The sequence below is a fragment of the Brienomyrus brachyistius genome, unplaced genomic scaffold, assembly GCF_023856365.1.
Source record: "Brienomyrus brachyistius isolate T26 unplaced genomic scaffold, BBRACH_0.4 scaffold50, whole genome shotgun sequence".
NCBI lineage: Eukaryota > Metazoa > Chordata > Actinopteri > Osteoglossiformes > Mormyridae > Brienomyrus > Brienomyrus brachyistius.
In genome coordinates this window covers 1010851-1032174 of record NW_026042325.1, presented here as the reverse complement: position 1 = coordinate 1032174, position 21324 = coordinate 1010851, and the positions used below count along the sequence as shown (strand labels likewise).

Sequence of the window (21324 nt, the reverse complement as noted above, 5' to 3'; positions counted from 1 at the left end):
TAATTTTCTTATTAAAAGTTACTTTGATACTAAATGGGAAAAAAATCACAGCGAAAAAAGAAAAATCTTACGAGGATTTGTTGGGAATTTTGGTGTCAGCCACAAAAACAAGCTTCAAAGGCTCCCTGGTGAGAGGGGAGAAAATCTATAAGACAGATGGGTCAGTCTGAGCGGCTGGCATGAGACGAGACCGCCAGCTCCGCTCAGACTGGGATGTCGCTCTGCCAGGTGACATCTTGGTGGCCTCTTTGTCTTGCTTCCCAACGGGAACTTTATTCCCCGGTGGCTCCCAGACAAGCCGCCCACCGCCTGCTGACAACGAGCTCGGCACACGGGACACCAAGTGTCGGCCATGCAAATAGATGTTTCTCTTCTTCTTGTATTAAGGTTTCCTCAAGAGGCTGTTGTTGGCTGGGCATAAGCTTGGGTCACTTGTGGACAAACAAAAGCCTTGATGGGATTCATAGAGCACTGTGTGGTGATAAAACCACATCGACAAACAATCAACGATGTCAAGCACACAGGCTATCAGTGGCAGCTATGTACATACTATATACTATGTGTTTGTATGGGGGAGTCTGTGATTTGTGGTGCCTTAAATAGGGGTTTGGAGGAGTGCAATGGGAGCATCCTTGTTTAACCTCCAGTTTGTTTTCCTGACTGGGTGTAAGCTCGCCCCCAGTCCGGGGTCATTCCATAAACCCACGCATCCACTATTCAGCAATACTGTATTGCCCGGCCATTACAGGGCTTTCAGAAATGGTTCAGCTTGTGACAAAATTGAGACGCTCAGCACATATTTGCAGGGAATGTTTTCAAAAAGTCTGGCAAAGCCCTGGCCAGCACCTGTCGAGACCAGTCACGGGCGCTGGAATGTCGGAGCGTGTTTCATCGCTGAGCACTGCCAGTGTGTGCTGGCCCCCTGCAGAATTCCAGGGTGCTGCCCTAGACCTATTGCTGTAAAAAGGAGCCTTTGAATTTTGCCATTCCATGCTAACAATAGCCAGTCTTACGCTGTGGCTTTGGGTACCTGTGAAGTGGCTCATTTGAGCCCCATTTTTCAGCACAGAGATTATCATTAACCCTCTAGGATGGTGTCGGTTTGCCATCCATGCTATTTTGTTTCTCTTTCTGAATTAACTTGCACCAGGTTGCCAGATTGTACTGGCATCACCCAATCCTGGTGTAATTTCAGGGTTGGCTAACGTTAACATTTTTTTCAGTAGTATAGTTTTAGATCATAAGACAAAACCATAAACAAACAAAAAGAAATCAGTGCATAAAGCAAGACATTCATTATGACCATCTTACATTTCAATTAAATTCTCACAAATCATAGAGAGGATAAATCAGTGTATAATCATCAACATCACTTGCCAAAATATTCTTGATAGTTAGGCTGAAGCCGATTTATGTGCCTGAAATACCCCGCTTCAGTATTCTTTAATCCCCGATGGTTCTGCTGAAATGCCTGCGGTCCTGTTTTGTCCTGAAACCCCCTGGTGTGCGAATAGAGGCACTGCACATCTCACAGCTACCGAGCTGTCAGACTGATCGGGGCGGTACAGACGGCGTGCGTCTGCACTCTCCCATCCAGCCCCCCCTCCCCCTCCCCCGTGTGACGTGGGCTCCCGTGGGCAGACTGGACACAGCTCCAGGGCGGAGGGCGCCAAGTGAGGAGGTCACATGTAAGGGCAACGTGCACATACTGAGTAGCAGAACCGGGGATAACACAACTACCCTGTAGCCGGGGGACAAAAGCGTCAGACCAGCAGGGCCGTCCCTCTTCAATATTCGGCGCCCCTCCAGCGCCCCCCCAACCCGATTAGCGGACTTAAGCTTTGAAGCATTACGAGGTCTCGGGTTCTCCAGATCCGCACGCGCATAGTTAGATGCAGGCACACTGCAGACGCGTGCACTTATGCACAAACAAACACACCACCATCACACAGGCATACCGTCATTAAATCCGTTCACAAACAATTAAGCCCTTAAAATATATATATATTTTAAGTTAAAAATAAAGAAAATAAGACAAAAAGATTGCTTCGGCCATGGGAACATGTTTTATGAAGGAAGCACTGACCGACGCAAAACTTAATCAGGTGAAACAGATTCATTTAATTAAAATACCGTTCAAAGTTGTACTTAATCCCATTGCATGTTGCTTTCTGATGGCTGTTAATTTTTTATATAGCATCCCTTGCCAGCATCCCACATCACTAAATATATTCGGCTTGGTATGTGTATGATTTATCTAGCAATTAAATGATGCAATATTTAACAGCCCGACATTTTGCAATAGCGATAAATAATACATTAAACACGAATCAATTGCGAAAGTGTTCCTGAAACTGAAAAAAATAAAAATAAAATAACAATGACTAATTGTACATTTTGACATCTGAGATGCAGCCTGAGTAACAAGCTTCTGGTTACATTTGAGAAAGTGTTCTGGCACCTGGGCGTGGGCTCAGATTAAAACGCACACGCACAGAAGTGGTTCGGAAGGAATCGTGCGCTGCTCTCTCCTACAGGGAGCACGCGGCGAAATTGGTGCCTCACTATTCCTTTAAACTCAGAACATGGACGGAGACGCTGCCAGCTGACGAGAGTAGAGACTGACAGAACGGGTACGTTATATTAAAGGAAAACCACGACCAAAGAGTTACTGAGTGACAGGCAAAGGAGTGCATCGCAGTAAATGTATGTGGTCAGAGTGCCTCTCACCAGCAGAATTCCCTCCAGTGCGTTCCTACCTTTTTCCACTGGTCCTTTACGTCATCAGTGAAACTACAACAGCTATCGCATCAAAGGTGCTCCTGTCTTAATATTAACCATACAGCTGAACATATTCGCAAGAGTTCATACCGCGGTATAGTTTTAATACACTGATGAGGGCCATGGGTAACATAATATGACTGATCTGGGTTGGGTGCCCCAAATCTCAGGCAGTACCCTTCTCATCACACGACAACTTTTATCAGAAAAGGTTGATCGAGGTTTACATTCCATATCTAGTTAAAAGAGCCCTAGTCAACCTGAGAGATACTTGCTGTATTCAATGTAACTTTAAAGTGAAGTAATAATCTATTGAGACAGACCATTACAGATGGAAAAATCCAATTTACAACTGTGACCACGAATAAAGGGTAAAAATGTTCTAAAGTTGAGTATAATATATTTATAAACATATTCCCTGTATATCGTGAATAAAAATATAGCTTCTCAGCAAATCAAATGTTTAAAATCACATAGCATTATACAAAGTGCATTTTAAATAAATCTGCTTGCAAGGGAAACAAGTTTCTGAACTTTCATGGCTGATATGAAATTTCTGTTCTAACATGCAGCGAGTAAAAATCCTTCCAGCGTTACTGACATTAAACGCAGCGCAAACATGTTTCCTTTGGAATGTGGAGCTGATCTGCACGCTTGAGGGACATGCTGAACTCAGTATAAGTGCTTATAGCTGGCCTTTCCTGCAATCTCAGGATCCACTGCACGTCAGGTTTCCGAAGCACAGGCAAAACTCACAACAAGGTCCATAACATCTCAAGCCCCTCTTTGCTCATGTATAAGAGATGAAAGTCAAGATCATTAGTGGAGACCATGGCTACTGACCACACCAACAGTTCACTGTGTGGAGAGACCATGTTTTGTGCAGGGACTTCACTGCATTCAGGGACATCATTTTGTGTAGGGACGTTGCTGTGTGCATGGATCTAACTGCATTCGGCGGCATAGATTTATGCAAGGACGTTGCTGCATACTGGGATCCATCGAAAGGCTGGGAGACATCTTTGCTCACTGCATTCGGAGACATGGTTTTATGCAGGTACATTGCTGTGAGTAGGGACCTCACTGCATTCGGAGACATGATTTTATGCGGGGACGTTTCTGTGAGTAGGGACCTCACTGCATTCAGAGACATGGTTTTATGCGGGGACGTTGCTGTGAGTAGGGACCTCACTGCATTCGGAGACATGATTTTATGCGGGGACGTTTCTGTGAGTAGGGACCTCACTGCATTCGGAGACATGATTTTATGCGGGGACGTTGCTGTGAGTAGGAACCTCACTGCATTCAGAGACGGTTTTATGCAGGGATGTTGCTGTGAGTAGGAACCTCACTGCATTCAGAGACATGGTTTTATGTGGGGACGTTGCTGTGAGTAGGAACCTCACTGCATTCAGAGACATGGTTTTATGTGGGGACGTTGCTGTGAGTAGGAACCTCACTGCATTCAGAGACATGGTTTTATGCGGGGACATTGCTGGCTTCAGGGATCTCATTGGTTTCAGTGACATGGTCTTTACGGGGGTCCTGCTGCATTCATGGACATCATGTTATCTAGAGACATTGCTAAAATCAATGCTGTGAATGGGATTCAGGACTTTGAAGGTGCAGTTCATGATCTGAAGTCTCTGTTAAGTTTCGATGCCCCCGGACAGCTGTTCATAGTTCATCATTTGTCAGGACCTGACACTAAGAAAGCACATGTATATCACATTATTTGATAAATTGTCTCATTGCCCCCCCCCCCCCAAATAATGGACAAGAGCCCAGTTCTGTCCAAAAGCCTGCTCTAGTAGCATCTCCCTTATTGGAGTGCCCACATGAGTGGTGAATTTCTCCAGGTGTGTTACAACCGAAGAGCGGATTTCAGGGAAGCTATAGGTCCAATTTAAGTTTGTGTAACTCATGGTCAATGTCCTGGTCCAACTTGGAGAGGGTCTTGCGTAGACGCAGGGCTGTGGGCCGGGCCTTGGGGTCCTGGAACCAGCATTCCTTCATGACCTTGGTGATGGCTGCAAGAATCTGGACCGAAAAAGTGAAATTCACAGTTTGGTGTTCGCTGCTCAGCTCAGAGATGTGCATCATGTAAAGTAAGTGAAATTAAGCCTTTGAAAAGATGTAAGCAGCAGCAGAGATGCTGAACTGGTGTGAGGGTGGGTGTACAGGTGTTACGTACAGCACCCTGCAAAAGTCATAGGCTGCCAAGGATGTTTAAATGATCTTTATGTTGGTGTAGAACTATGACATTACTTCTGTGAAAGTGCAGCAGTTTGGTCATTTTAAAACCTCTTCTGAAGTCACCCAGTATTTGCAGCGACCGTCCAATATATCTATGTATTCGTTGAGTCAACCATTAATGAGTAACGCATGAAGTAAGTAATTAGGGTTAATAAATTAAGTTAACTGGTAGTGAAATTTAAAAACCACATGTGATGGCCGAGGTGCCCCTGAGTTGAGGTTTGGGAACTGAAGCTCTGTCATCTAGTCATTCAACAAGATATCAGCAATATTTTGAAGAACAGAAGAAATTCTTGCTACTTTTTGTTATATTACTCCTCATTTGCATATATTCTAATATTAAATTGTAATTGCTTTTTTTGTGCAGCTGTTCCTTCTCAGAAAAAAACACACTTACTGCCAGGATAAGTAACTTTAAATATTTTCTTTTTCAGCCTCATATTTTGCATGGTACTATGTAGCTGGTGCTGAGAGAGCAGGTCTGGTGATTAATGACTGAATGTCATTGTTGCCTTTTTTTAGCTAAAACTCTTATTCTGAACCACATCCCTGCATCTTCCACACGGGGTATTGAAACAAACCCCTTTTCCACTCCTGAATTTGTTTGCTGACACGATATTGCATTTCCCTGCAGGTAAGCCGGAAGCTAAACGTGTCAGGCTGGGAAAACGACCCCGGATCTGTCAGCATCTCAAGGCCTCAGCGTAGCGTTCTCACCGGGTGGGAGTGCAGGCGGTTATGGAGGCTGGGAGTCTGCTGGTCCACACACACCACCTTCTTCATCTGCTCGAAGCTGGGATCTGAGGGCACCAGGTCAAAGAAGGGGGGGCGGTACTCCTCAACGATTCCTGAGTGTGGATGAAGACATACCAAGATGGCTCAAAGTCCATCCATCCATCCATCCATCCATCCATCCATCCATCGACCTGCATATCCAGTGCATGGTTAGTCTGGAGCATATCCCAGGATGCAGAGCGCCCAAGACCAGTCCATTGCAGGTCACACATAGGCAGTGCTGAGGAACCTACTCCCAATAGTAATCCATAACAGACGGAGGTGGACAGTTCAGGTCCAGAAAGTCGAAATCTAGACCAAGGTTTTGTTTCAACCAGCCAGTTGAGACTAGAGAGTCACATTCACAGAGAACTCGACTGGTTGGCTGAAACAAAACCTTGGTGTGGATCTGTACTTTCTGGATCTGAACTGTCCACCTCTGCCTGTAATCGGTTACTCTTGGGAGTAGCTTCCCCAGCACGGTATGATTACTACCAGTTTTCACTATCAGTATTTTCACCATGGTCTGCTGCTGCATCCTTAGTTACACATACAAATAATCGCACACAACGGGCAATTTAGAGACATTAATTAGCCTAATTGCATGTTTTTGGATTGTAGGAAGAAACCGATATAAAAACTCATCCACACCCCGCACTCAGAACCAGGGGCTGCATGGTTACCCACTGAACCGGGGTACCACTCAGCATCATCATCTACAGACCAGTTTATTCTACACAACAAGGTCCTCGTTACCAGGCTCAAGGCGGGAACAGCTGTGGGCAACAACAGGGCCACCAAGTTTAGCTGTGTCTCGGTTTCACTGCCGCTGTCCTCCCACGCTCTCCTTCCTTTCCCTCCCGTTTTTCAGTCCAAACTATCCCCTCATAACCTCCAGGGGAAAAAAAAGCCTAAAGTGAACTTTCCACAGACCTAATATTACCCTGCTGTCCTATTTAGAGAGCCTGCAAAAAGGGGCTTCCCAGCCTGCTTCTGTTAGAAAACTCAAATCCTTAATCGTACGTCTGATTCCAGGCAACTTTATCAGAACGTCCTTCCGTACACATGTTACCTGTCTGGCTTGGTAAAGGGCCAAATGCACAGCAGGATGCCATATTTAGGTGCAGGAGTGGAGTCTCTCACCGTTCACCACAGTCCGGCGGGAGATCTCCCACAGTACCAGGCCCAGGGCCCAGATGTCAGTCTGTTTGTAGGAGGCAAACTGGTCAGTCTGTATGGTCTCATCCAGAACCTCGGGGGCCATGTAGCGCTTGGTCCCGACCCGAGGGTTGTTACCGATGTCCAGGTAGTCACCGGTCTCGCATTGCATGACAGCCAAGCCTGAGGGGCAAGAACAGGTGCATCAGATGTACACTGGGTCTGAACGGACAGAGCTATGGGGCGGCAGGTGGCTCTGCACAACAGGGCTCTGAGTCTATGATCAGAAGGTTGTTGGTTCTATTCCCTTCACTGAATGAGTGAGACCCTAACCCAGAAAAATGCTCCAAGGCTGTCAGATAAATGATCCTGTGCCCTGACCCCAAACTTCACTCCCCCCCAAGCCATGCTCGTCCGCCTTGCCTCACCCAGGTCGGCGATGCAGCACTGCCCGTTCTTTTTGACCAGGATGTTGCGGCTCTTCAGGTCCCGGTGTGCGATGGCGGGCTTGCCCTGCATGCCCAGGATGGGCGTGTGGAGGTGCACCAGGCCGCTGGCCGCGGACAGGCACATGGTCAGGCAGCTGTCGGGCGTCAGGCTCCGGTGCTGCAGGACGTCGAAGAGCGAGCCTGGCTCGTGGAAGTGCGTGATCAGCCACAGCTGCGTGCTGGAGTTCTTGGACGTCATGTCTGACCCGATGAAACCTGAGGTTCGATGGGGTACAAACAGAGGGAACCTGATGGCCTCTTCGCCAGAGCAAACAGGTATAAACAGTGTCTCATTTACTCCACTCTATGTGTTTTCTGTGAATACTTTAGTTTTTATGCAGCAAAAATAAACTGAGACCCCACTTTCAATAAATGGACTGCATTTATACAGCGCTTTTCTACTCCTACGAGGACTCAAAGCGCTTTACATTTCATGCCTCACAGTCACCCATCCACACACTCATTCACACACCGGTGGCGGAGGCTGCCATGCAAGGTGCCAACCTGCTTACCGGGAGCAATTAGGGGTTCAGTCTTGGTCAAAGACACTTTGACAGGGTCAAGAGGAACCAGGGCTCGAACCTACAACCCTCCGGTTGCCAAACAATAGCACTACCTCCTGCGCCACCATCTTCCCGTAATACTCTGGCCTGACACACAACATATCTGATAGAACAAGCCTTATAAAAACAAACACCTGTAAAAAGATCGACTATATTCACAGTAAGATTACCTGCTTCACTGGGAGATTACATAACCGTATTCAGTTCACTAGAAGACTATAATTGTATTCAGTTTTCCTGTCTGATTTCTTTACAACAGGGAAAACTCTATAGGATTGTCTACTTTGGTCACTGCGATTTGCGAAGTCTGCACTCAGACACACACACAGACACACACACACACACACACACACACACATTTACAGGTATGTAAGAGTTTTACTACCTTGTAAACAGTCTATACCTCAACGCTTTTGACGCGGCTAACTTTAGTTTTATAATGGAATAATATAGATAAGACCTCTTGTGTGAGCGTGAGAGTCTGAGAGCGTGAGAGTCTGAGAGCGTGAGAGTCTGAGAGCGTGAGAGTCTGAGAGCGTGAGCGTCACGCCTGATGCGCGAGACCTGGCGACCCTGGGGATGGTAGAAGCGTTTCAAAGCTGACCTGGAACATAATAACCCAAATAATATCCAAGCAGTCTGAGGTATTAAGAGCATGTGAAACTGCATGATAGCATGAGTGTGTCAGCCATGTCTGTACTCCTCACATCGGAAGCAGTGCCCCAACAACACCAGGGGGAATGTTACATGTTCTGTGATGTGGAAAAGATGAAAGACTGTCATGCTTCTCTTCATTTACACTCTTTTTTACTCTTTATTACATCTGTTAGACAAAATAAATACCTGCTAAAACTCCAAGGGATTCAGTTACCTGCACATACACAAAATATATTCACCAACGTATCTGTTAGCTGAGCGAAGCCCGACTCAGAACATAGATGCACAGCGCCCTCTGGTGTCTGGGGGCGGGACTGACTCACCTAAGATGTTTTCATGCTGAAGTTGCACAGTGTTGTAGATCTCAGTCTCGCGGAACCAGGACTGCTCGTCCCGGGAGGAGAAGATTTTCACGGCCACATTCTCCCCCATCCAGGTTCCCCGCCACACTTCACCATAGCGTCCTTTTCCTGAAACAGCGCCATGACACGCAGGAGGTGAAACGCGGCTCCTTCCTCCTTGGCAAAGAAAGGCTGCGTCAGATCTGTCCTCATCGATGGATCTAAACTCTTAGGGAGGAGTTTGGGTATCTGTGAGGCAGAGTGCCAGGCCTCTGTGCTGTGAACGTTTTACTGCGTGGCATGGGGTGGGGGGCGATGGGGGCTGTTGCTGAGGAACATGTCGCACCAACGCACTCGACCAGCATGATCTGCCGGGCCACTGTCCTCTGCACCAGGTACGGCAGGCCGGTGCCACTGCCAGACGTGCAGAACTCATCAAACATGTCCTGTGGGAGGCAGACGGAGGCAGCCAGTGAGACACACAGACCTCCCACCTCCTGGCGCCAACGGTCCACGCGCTCATTTTCCTCCTCCCGCGGCCACCCAGAGTCCTACCCCGTACGTGGGCTCGTCCTTGCTGGACGCCTTGGGCACTATGACCCCGTCATCTTCTCGCTGGTACCGCTTGGCCTGCCGCTTCCTCCAGCACCAGATAAACCCGGCGAGTCCGACGGACAGGACGAGCAGCGCCAGCACAGGCATGGTCACCAGCACCGCTGTCCTGTCATCCGCTGGATGTGCAGAGAGAGGGCGTCAGAGGCAGCACGGGCCGAGCTACACAGCTTTCTCCACACTGGCGGGAGCTCTGGAGAATCTCCTGTTGCACTTCACTGATAAACTGTTTATAGAGGATCGCAGTTACTGAACAATTACCCAATTCACCTGCACGAAATTCCCAGTTAACCTGGTTTCCCATATATATAAACCCAGAAGCTGTACTAATAAATAGGTCTCTCATTTACTCGGCGTAATATTGTTGCTACAGTGGGTAGCACTGTGACCTCATATCTTCAGGGTACAGGGTAAGGTTCCCCTAAAGCTGCTTGGTGTCCCTAAATAGCCCATAATGTTTCTGTATTCTGTGACAGACTAAGTTCCCCTACAATATCCCCTGCCTCATGCCCTGTGCTTCTTCAGGGACTCCTGGCGAGCAAATACCCTACATAGAAGCAGCAGCTCTGGAAAATGGATGAACGAAGAGAGACACTCAGCCACACTATTCCCAACCACCACTAGGCGCCAGCGACGTGCCGTTCTCGACCAATGAATTCGTAACGCTACCCTTCCCACCCTCCTCCATGTTCCCTACACCGCTGGCAGATGTGATGTGGCTGACCTGTGTCACCAGGCGCGGTGATGTTGGCGTTACAGTGGTCAGAGGAGCAGCACTTGGTGTAGACCTTGGGCAGACTGACACACTGCAGCTGCTCCCCGTCCAGGTCAAAGCAGCCCCTCCGCTCCTGGCCCTCCGCCACAGTGAAATAGCACAGGTAACCCAGGCAGGTGGCGCTGTCACATTCCATACTCTTGCATGTGCACTGAACTTTCCCCTTAGAGGCCAGGTCTGCATATGGATGGGGTGGAGAGTCAGAAGTCTATTGAGAGTGATCAGTTTTTTGTAACAGATCCGGAATAATCACTCCTGAGTAAACACTGAGTCTCACCTGGTCCACAAACAAGAGCTAACAAAATAAACATGACCTTTAAATACCATTCTATGACATTTTCGCGTCTAATTAGGCAGCCACTACCCCCTTCTCCTATTTGGGGCAATTTCCCTTTAACAGAGCCTGTTTGCAGGAGGGGATCATGGGAATAGAGCCTGGTGCCATGGGGATCCCAGTGCATCATGGGAATAGAGCCTGGTGCCACGGGGATCCCAGTGCATCATGGGAATAGAGCCTGGTACCACGGGGATCCCAGTGCATCATGGGAATAGAGCCTGGTGCCACGGGGATCCCAGTGCATCATGGGAATAGAGCCTGGTGCCACGGGGATCCCAGTGCATCATGGGAATAGAGCCTGGTGCCACGGGGATCCCAGTGCATCATGGGAATAGAGCCTGGTGCCACGGGGATCCCAGTGCATCATGGGAATAGAGCCTGGTGCCACGGGGATCCCAGTGCATCATGGGAATAGAGCCTGGTGCCACGGGGATCCCAGTGCATCATGGGAATAGAGCCTGGTGCCACGGGGATCCCAGTGCATCATGGGAATAGAGCCTGATGCCACGGGGATCCCAGTGCATCATGGGAATAGAGCCTGGTGCCACGGGGATCCCAGTGCATCATGGGAATATAGCCGGGTGCCACGGGGATCCCAGTGCATCATGGGAATAGAGCCTGGTACCATGGGGATCCCAGTGCATCATGGGAATGGAGCAGCGGGCCGGTAGCAGCAGGAAGACACACACGCCCTGCCTCCTATTGTTTCAGGGTGATAAGAGTCCATCTCCAAATATGCGCTTGAGAGTCACACACACACTCATGCACACAGTCCATGTATTCATATCTTTGCGGGGACTCTACATTTATTTCTATAGGTAAAAACATAATCCCAACTATGGTAGCCTTTACCCAGTCCTAAGCTTAACCATAAGTAACCACACAGAAACAAGGTTTCTGGCTATTTTTGTGTTTTGATTGCATTCACAGATTTTTATAAAATTTAGGTTATTCTTGTGGGGACTGAAAAAATGTGTCAGTCAAATGATTTTTATCACATTGTGGGGAAATCTGGTCACCACATACACAAACATACACACACACACACGCACGCACACACATACATACACACACACACACACACGCGCGCACACACACACACACACACACACACACATACACGCGCGCACACACATACATACACACACACACACACACACACACACACACACACGCACGCACACACACACCCACATGCACACACCCATACACATGTGCGCGAACACACACACACACACACACACACACACACACACGCGCACGCACGCACGCACACACATACATACACACACACACACGTGCGCGCACACACATACACACACACGTGCGCGCACACACATCCACACGCACACACATACACACCCACACCCACACGTGTGCGCACACACACACACACACACCCACATACACACACATCCACATATACACACCCACATACACACACACACCCACACATACACACCCACACGCACACATACACATACACACACCCACACCCACAAACACACACAGACACCACACACACACCCACAGACACACCACTGTGTGCATCTATCTATACCTTCATTTATACATTAACATGCTCATAAACACCTGCACAATGAGTTTTTATCCAAAGCTATTTCAAACCGATGCTCTTACGCTTAATGTCTTCAGCTACGTAGCTGGACTGTAGCAGGAGTGTCACTTACCCTGAGGAGCTCCTCTGGAGCGCAGGCCGAGGTGAAGGAGAACCAGGACCACTGCTGAAGGAGTGTACATCTCTGTCGGGAGAGTGAGAGAGCCACCATCAGCGTTAAAGGTATACACACGAAGACGCCCCATCTCACTCTAAGGAGTAGAGTGACAGATCATTATCGGAATGACCTTTAATTAATTCACATTCCACTCCTTGTCACCTATCCTGGCCCTGTTAACTTCACAGGCTGTGATGTGAGCATGTCCCATCCCACACTGCGAGAGTCAGTCTGGGCGTTGATGAAAGTGGGAAGCCGAGTATACAGAACAGGCTGAAAAGAGACTTGGCAGAATCGACCTACAGAGTCCCTCGGACCAGCGCTGCAATGGAAGGAGGAGCTCCAGACGGTGTGTGGATAAGAGGGGACTCCGTACCTGTGATCAGAGGGCCTCGGGTACGAGTCCTGTGGTGGGCTCAGTTATTTTAGCATTGATTTCACCCTTAACCCCAATTGCATCAGGTAATAACTGACCTGACTTTGTGAATTGCACATGGATCAAAGTGTATGTTAAATAAATACACGTTTTCAGATTATTGTAGGTGTCTGTCTCAGGTCCACATGTAAACAGCACTAAAAAACCGTGGACCATGTAACGGCAATAGAAAATATAGAAAATAAATAAGAGCCTCTACAATGCTCTAAAAACAGCTATGAAACCCCCCCAGAAATATTATTGTTTTTTTTTCCTCCTCGTGTATTTTCCTTGTTCTAAGAACCCAGCAGGGCTCCTGTGCAGCCTGGCTGCTGGATATGACACCTTCCTGCCACTGAGACAATACGCCCAGCCGCGCGTTTCACGTGGAGGTCAGTGCATGTCTTTGAGAATAAAAGGAAAGTTTTACAAAAAAAAGAGGTCAAACTTCTCATTCTGCAATGTGCATATCTTATGACAACTCCCACACACAGACAGCACAAGATAAGCGAATACATGCCGTGTTGACCCGCGGTGTCATCTTATATGCGGCATCTAGACAAAAACTGGAATAGGTGGCGCCGAATACGATGTTTGTAAGGAGTGTTTAGCATAATAGAGATTTGCGGTGAGATTTCTCGCGTGAGCGTTAGTCAGAAAGCGGCCTCCGTGCGCGTGGCGCCACCCCCACTGTTACCCTGCCTGTGCCGCTGCTAGTATTAGTGAAATCGATAGTGGTTGTTAATAACGATGGTTATATTAATTTTAAAAGAGCTGTCATATCATTTATTAATATGGCTCAACATTTCTCCGCAGTACGTTTTTTTTACGTTGTTGTGCCAATCTAGGTGTTTTACTACAAAATTTATTTAGTGATAGATTGACCTTGAGCATCATTCATAGTCTTCAAAAGCAAAAATTTACAATATGAAAGTAGGCTACAAATGTTATTTCATGTTTCGTCTGATCCCATCAAGAAATTTGAAATGTATTCGCCTTCAGTTTATACATAAATATGAGCCTGAATTTTATTAAAGTGACGTCCCGCGACCCCAACGAGGTTAATCCGTAAGATACCTTAGCTAGATTGAAGTGATATAAACCAGAGGAACTGCATGGACATAACACAAAAAATATCCCCATCCTTCTCCAACGGTTTACAAACTAATATAATCTGGAACAGAAAATAAAGACGCCGATTAACTACCAGTAGTTTACATTAAGTTGTATAACGAAGCGGGTATGGGCATGAATCCCAGCGCATCCAGATCACATGCATGTCAGCGCCGCCGCAGATCTGCGGAAAGCCGCTAATCTCCAGCAAGGCGGTAACATGCGCACGAATGTACCTTAAAACTTTACAAGCATGTGTAAAAGTAACAGTAAAGAACAGAGACATTAGAACAAAATGAAATTTCCTTTAAATAAATGTACCATGGGCTTATCCTGTTAGGACAGGGGTGCACCTCACTTATCTTCTAGAAACAAGCCTTTAACGTGGGCTGCAAAGCCAAACTTTGAATACGTGTTGAGCTGAATTCAGATGAAATTGCGAAAAGCCACAGTATTTTACCTGGATGTTTTCTCCGTGCCGTTTAGAATGAATTCCTTCCTGTTTTTTTTTTGCGAAATCTTTCAATTCAGATCAGATAGAGAACGAATTAATTTAATCCCATATTCTGCTTTTCTTCGTTGTTTTCCTATTTTAGTTAAAGCACGCATACAGAGCAAATTAACTATTTTGACTTTACATCCTCCTAAGCGCTAAAAAAAAGCTACAAGCATTATGGTGATAGTCTGTGAAATCTGGAGATCCATTCTGGGCGTAATCTCCGGCAGTGATTAGGCCTATCGCGTAAGAAATCTTTCACCGACGAAGCGGCTCCGAATCGCAGCCCCGGCGCTTCTCGGTACTCATACTCCCGATAGCAGCCCGACAAAGCTCCCGTTGCGAAATGCGCTTTCCCAGCTGTTTTCCTGTTCATGGTATTTTATCACGCATTTCCTGAGCTTGTGGTCAGAAAGCCTCGAGTTTTACGCGTTGTCTTTTTGTGTCCCAGCCAACAGAGCCCCATTCCCCTTTAGACGTGTTAACAAAGTAAAAACTTTGCGATATACTGCCAAGATGATGGCAAAGGAGTAAAATGCCAAATTAGGACTAACTTGAGCAAACAGGAAATGCTTCCCATAAATTAATGTTGTGAGAATGTTACTGACAATATCTGTACACTGTTAAAACAATACAAACATATTACCAACAGACTCAGGATTTGCCATTTTGACTTTCACAATTTATACAGAATCGAGGAAAACGAATCACGCGATATGTTTTAAATTTGACAAAACACGTCCTTTCCCACTCTTGAGTAGAAGTGCTAAATATTTTTTTCTTTAGATAGTGATGGTGCAAATGTTTAATAATTGTGCTGAAAATTACTATTTCAACTAATACCCGTGACTATTAAAATGTGTTTTGTCAGACCTAATCCTGTAATTTTCTCTTTTTAACAATTAATGAATAAATAAACCCTATTCTACATAATCATCTATCTTGATGCCAGGTATCCTGGTAAAGGGGCTGACCTTCGGGGTGGGTGGGGGTTATTTACATCGCCCCTCCTGCCCTAATGTTATACGCTTCTCTAAGAGACACATTTGTTCACAGTCATGCAATCTATTCTGCACTATTTTTCCCCACCAAGCGAGTGGTACTAGATCATTTATACATTTATAAATACATCCAGGGTAATTATATATCGTTATTGTTATGCTGATGACAACTGTCCCCCACCACAAAAAAGTTCATAGTCAGTCCTAAAGACTCTATGAGCCTCCGTCATTTACTTAACAAAGTGGAATAGCCGTCTTGTGGCTCTATGGGTTAGATCTGTGTAACTGTGATCAGAAGGTTGCTGGTTCAGATTCCTTGACTGGACTTGTAATTCCATCGTTGGGTTCTTGAATAAGACCCTTGACCACAAATGCTCCAGGTGCACTGGCTGACCATTATGTCTGATCTTCACTTGACAAAAATGTATTTATGTAATATTCTTGTCAGAGGTAGAAAGTTCAGGTCCAGAAAGTAAGAATCCAGACCAAGATTTTGTTTTAACCAACCAGTTGAAGATAAAGAGTCACAGTCACAGAGAACTCAGCTGGTGGGCTGAAACAAAATCTTGGTCTGGATTTCTACTTTATGGACGTGAACTTTCCACCTCTCGTTCTTGTCTCAGGACATGTGTGTAAAACCTTAAACCAGAACTCAACAAAGACTGAGGGTAGTTGGAGTATTTTCATCCAGGACTCTGAGCACTTGTAGACATAGCTGGCATATTAACATGGCAGAACATGAATCACGATGATGAGGGAAACAGAATTCTCTTTGTTTGAGAAGAGCACTGTGGAAGAACCACTTTATTTATCACAAAAGGTAAATAATTCTTCATCCCAACAAAGAGTTCAGTACCAGGGTGACGCGACATCATGACGGCCATCTCTCTTAGAATTTCCCTCTGTAAGGTGTCCAGAAAAGTTTCATATTCAAGTGTTAATAGAAAGCTGAAGTTTGACTTGGCTCACAGAAGGATGGTCGGAAATCGCTGACTATAACTGTTGGGCGGGAGCCCGGAGCCCCAGCTTGACCCCAGACCACAAACAGACAGACGCGGCAAAGGATCCATTTAATTGTTTTGATGAAGGATGAACACTGGGAGTGAAAGAAGCCGGAGACCCACAGACAGATTGACGGCTGATGTCAGACTTGTTTGGTCTTACTTTGGCTTCTTGACATTCACCCTGTCAGATGACTCTTTTTCTCTCTTCTCCATTTCTGGGTTTTCCTTCACCTTCTGTTTGTCCTCCTTAATCTCCCTGTACTTCCACTTGGGTGGCTCCAGGTAGCCCCTGGTCTTCCTCCTCAGCTTCTCCTTCCTGGGCGTGGCCTCTCCTGCCCTGATCACCTTGATTTGGGGGATGCAGCCAGCCGGGAAGACACTGTTGTGGGTGCCGGAGCCCCATGAGATGAAGCGTTGTGCCCTGCTGGAAGCCGCGGAGAACGTGCTGCCCCTGCAGGGTGTGACGGGGCAGCAGGAGGCTAGTGAGGTGCAGGCAGAGGAGGTCACAGAGGGAGGGGATGAGGAGATGGAGCCATTGCTGGACCTTACAGAACATTCCTCCAGCTTGTTCACCGAGAACTGCTGAGCCAGCTCAGACACGGCTAGGCGCCTCTTCCCCAACTCCGGGGGGCTGCTGGGGCAGAGCGGGCGACAACCAGTGACCACCAGTGGGCTGTGGATGCTAGTGGTCATTCGCACCATTTGGTCCAACACGCCATTGTCCCGGGGGTCCTGGGGGAACCGGAAGGAGAAGGTGGAACGTAGGCACCTCGAGATCTGCTCCCCCCTGCTCCTGGCCACTGCAGACTTGTTCACCAGGTACTTCAGCTCTGGCCACTCCAGCACATAGGTCTCACAGAACTGCTGGGCCTTGGGCTGCAAATGAAGTCGCTGGAGCATCTGGAGGGTCTCGAAGCGTCCCGTCTTCTGGGCCCACTCCCGTGCAGACTTGCGGCATGTGGTGTCCACCGCATTCAGATCTGCACCTGGGAGGTTGGTGAGATGGTTGGAAGAAGGGAAGAAAAACAGGATGAGTGCATTATACTGTAATGCGGGAGAAACTACGGAAGCAACTGCTGTGCATAGTGACAGATGCCATCTACTCTCATTTTGCAAGAAAAACAGGAAGTTGGAAAATTACTATGGAGACGGGATGAAAAGGAACCACTGAATTACAGAACATCTGAATTATACAAGCTGCACACGGTGCAGTGAGAAATGTTATACAACTACCACAGCTGCACACTATGCAGTGAGGGATGTTAGAAAAACACCATGGCTTCACACTGCGCAGTGAGGGATGTTATAAGAACACAGAGGCTACACAGTGTGCAGTGAGGGATGTTATAAGAACACAGTGGCTACACAGTGCGCAGTGAGGGATGTTATAAGAACACAGTGGCTACACAGTGCGCAGTGAGGGATGTTATAAGAACACAGTGGCTGCACAGTGCGCAGTGAGGGATGTTACAAGAACACAGTGGCTACAAAGTGCGCAGTGAGGGATGTTATAAGAACACAGTGGCTGCACAGTGCGCAGTGAGGGATGTTATAAGAACACAGTGGCTACACAGTGCGCAGTGAGGGATGTTATAAGAACACAGTGGCTGCACAGTGCACAGTGAGGGATGTTATAAGAACACCACGGCTGACAGATTGTCATGTGGTGTCTTATCCCGTAGCATGACCATGTGACAGCTTCCTTATCTCTTCAGTCTCTGCCAGCTTCTCTCCGAGAAACGGGAGCACGCATGTCGTCACTTCTGGCTTCAAAACTTGGAATCTGGCTCGGAAACCGAGTTCCGAGGGCAAATGGAACGCACCATAATACCCCCACCCTCTACAATGGTGAGCTTGCTGGAGGGTGGAGGTCCTCGTCACGCCTTGTCACTCACCAGCCATGAGCAGTGCAATGACGCAGCCACTGCGTCCCTGAATCGCCGCCTTAATGAGGGCTGTGAAGCCCCGGACATCCCGGATCTCCATGTCTGCCCCGAGGTAATAATTCAGGATGTAGTTCAGAATGGTCACGTGACCTGAAGGAGTTGGGGCACACAGCTCGGAGTCAGCAGTGGGGCCAGCTAGAGGTTCTGCTTTCCTATTTCATTAATTGATCTCATACCATCATGCAAAGTCAGAAAAACACCTGCAGTGCAGGTAAAACTAAACTTGCTGGTGGCAAAACTAAAGATGCCGATTGCAGTGGTTTTAAGGTTTGCATGAAATAGCCATTAACCCAGGGAAGTCATGGATTGATAAATGTCTATGCATTGTCTTTGATGGTGTTATGAAGCTTTACGTTTGGATTTTCATGGTTAGTGCTGTGTGACAGTTATATATAATACATCAATATGTCAATCCTGATTCATATCATGATGTACAGGATACACTAATGAGTTTCTTTAAGTGCTCACTGGCATGAAGGCCTTCAAATACCCTGGAATGCGAGCTGTAAATATCCCCAGCAGTTACACATTCACTGTTATAATCAGAGTATCAGAGCCCCCCTGCATTCCCAGAATTCCAGTGGGCTGATAGTTTCACATGTTGCACATCATCTTTACTGTGTCATCAGTCTACATAAGAGTTCAACATTCAGATATGCAATTTTTTACACAATTCATGGGGTAACTGATCTCTGCCTTAGGCGTCTGTCTGGGGAGTTACTGCCACTAATAAACAGAAAACAAATGGAAATATTGTGTTGAGCGATGACTGATGTCATGCTGATGATTTGCAGAAGTTGTTAATTAATTCTCCGTGGACTTCAGCTACTGCAGATCATATAACAGTCTCCTGATGATTTAAAAAATAAAGTTATCTCCAGTTGTGGTCCACAAAAATGACCTTTATGCCACAGTGCTGAGCAAAGGCCAAAGGTCACCAAAGATAATTATGTTAGAATTATCTTGATGTTTGTGTCTGATTTTACTTCTGTCAAAAAGGAATCTCTCCTAAAGACTCCCGGTATTTCCAATAACCATCCAATATACCCACGTATTTCTTGAAGAAACCACTGGAGCATGTTTGGCTAATCCGTGCCTCGACAAGTTACCTAATTAAGTTAAGTAATTAACTGAGTGAGATAATTATGAAATTTAATGAATAATGGGATGACTTGGGTGCCCCGGAGGAGAAGTTTGGGAGCTGAAGCTCTGTTCTTCTAGTCATCCAACAAGGTGTCTGTGACTCTTTGGACAACAAAGGACAGCTTGTTACTTTGTATTGTGTCACTGGTCATTTGAGCATTTTTTAGATTCTAAATACACACTAATGACCCAGATGATACTTTTAGCCATTTTCTTTGCCCGCTTTAGGCTTTTGTCCATTTCTGTATGTAGCACTTACTGTAAACACTCCAAGTTACCCATTACATCCATCACAGACAACCCCTGCAGCTCACCAAGTAGAGCATTGTGCTAGTGGCACAAAGACCATGGCTTGATGTATATAAAATGTGTGGGGGGTGCCTGTATCTCCCAAGTGAGGCTCCAGGCTCCCTGCTTTATCAGACATGGATATGCACGGTACATCACTGCACTGACAGTTCAGTTTTTATCAGTATAACAATGATTAATTAGAGCAAGTTTAAGTGTGAATGGGTCCAAAGTAGGTTAAGCAGGGTGTTAAAAAGGCGAAGCTGCACTTCACACTGACCTGCTTGAGCAGCAATCATGAGTGCTGTGTTTCCCTCCTTGTCCTGGTGGTTGATGTCCAGATAGGGGCAGCTGTGTAGGGCAAAGACAACCTCCAGAAAGCCCTTATAGGCAGCGACCATCAGGCCATTCTGAGGTCAGAGGCAGGGGAGGCACAGAGGAACCGGCGTCAGCATTAAACCTGAGCTCTGTGTCTGTCTCAGCGGTGCATCCGGTGCTGTGACCATTAGCAGGGATGTTTCTCATAAGCAGAAACTCAATTTATAAAATAATGACCGAAGAGTGAGTTGAGGAGATGGAGAGCGAGAAGGTCACCTACCCAGCTGTTGATGTCCACCTCCATCACCTCCTCACGTGTGGTGCCCCTCTGTAGGATCTCATGGACAACCATGGCTTCATTCCTGGCACAGGCTTGGTACAGCGTCATGGCATGGTCTGCTCCGCTCCTCTGGGACCCAAACACGGAGACGATTGAGTTGTCAGGGCGTACATTCCCTGAGTCGTCGTCGTCTGAAGAATCAGGCACTTTCAAAGTCTCCTTGGTTGGACCGGAGCTGTGCTGGGGGTCTTCCATTCAGGCTCTTTCCACCGTCACTATCTTGTCCCCCCCCCACCCCAATCCCAGGGGTCACGTGCCAAATGAAGGACTCAGCTATTCCTGCATCACAGCTGTTCTCTGGGACGCAGGAGCACTCACAACTCAGAGTCAATGGTGCTGAAACCGTGGCTTGTCAGTTCCTGCAACAGGAAATGATGTAATGATTCTTATAGAACATAAGGAAGCAGATCACGAGTTTCAAACGAGAACATGAAGGAGATATCGCTCATAGGACTGCTGACATGCCACTTACCGAACACCCCAGACTGCAAAGAGCAATGATGAAGCAGCGGGGGGGAGAGGTTTGTTTGGAACTGAAATCCCTGGACACGGACCTGTGGGAACCTGGTTGTCAGGGAGGATGAACTAAGCGTTTTTCCACACCTACCTCCACCTGTGTGACGTGTGTGACACACCCCCACCTCCCTCTGCTTCCAGTGAACGGTGAAGCAGATCGTAGCCGGCAAAGCAGCTGAAATAAGCCTGAGATAAGAGTGCTGACAGGGCTACATGAGCCACTCTGTTGCCAGTCTGGCTGTGGATGTGCTTCCTGGGTTATTTTA

General features: G+C 47.1%; 2 protein-coding genes across 11 annotated transcripts; both read right to left on the bottom strand.

Moving 5' to 3' along the window:
* Positions 1-2053: 2053 nt before the first annotated feature.
* LOC125723610 (serine/threonine-protein kinase receptor R3-like) lies at positions 2054-15127 on the bottom strand. 9 transcript variants are annotated; one of them, XR_007386947.1, is made up of 11 exons: positions 14467-15127; positions 12434-12505; positions 10355-10582; positions 9574-9749; positions 9365-9464; positions 9001-9147; positions 7398-7673; positions 6955-7152; positions 5755-5885; positions 4023-4821; positions 2054-3968 (listed from the first exon to the last, which is right to left on the bottom strand). XR_007386947.1 is itself a non-coding variant. In XM_049000351.1 (10 exons), exons 2-10 carry the CDS (start codon positions 12501-12503, stop codon positions 4675-4677), a joined length of 1473 nt encoding a protein of 490 aa, XP_048856308.1. In that variant the 5' UTR covers positions 12504-12505; positions 14467-15127; the 3' UTR covers positions 2054-4674. The 9 variants fall into 9 exon arrangements, 3 of the variants coding, with proteins under 3 accessions (XP_048856308.1, XP_048856310.1, XP_048856311.1); XR_007386948.1 differs by having other exon boundaries at positions 2054-3914; XR_007386950.1 differs by having other exon boundaries at positions 4183-4821.
* Positions 15128-16289: 1162 nt separating this feature from the next.
* ankrd33ab (ankyrin repeat domain 33Ab) lies at positions 16290-21041 on the bottom strand. Of its 2 annotated transcripts, XM_049000356.1 has the most exons (5): positions 21015-21041; positions 20483-20901; positions 20165-20294; positions 18403-18543; positions 16290-17493 (listed from the first exon to the last, which is right to left on the bottom strand). In XM_049000356.1, exons 2-5 carry the CDS (start codon positions 20735-20737, stop codon positions 16664-16666), a joined length of 1356 nt encoding a protein of 451 aa, XP_048856313.1. In that variant the 5' UTR covers positions 20738-20901; positions 21015-21041; the 3' UTR covers positions 16290-16663. The 2 variants fall into 2 exon arrangements, with proteins under 2 accessions (XP_048856313.1, XP_048856312.1); XM_049000355.1 differs by having other exon boundaries at positions 20483-21030.
* Between the last annotated feature and the right edge of the window lie 283 nt (positions 21042-21324).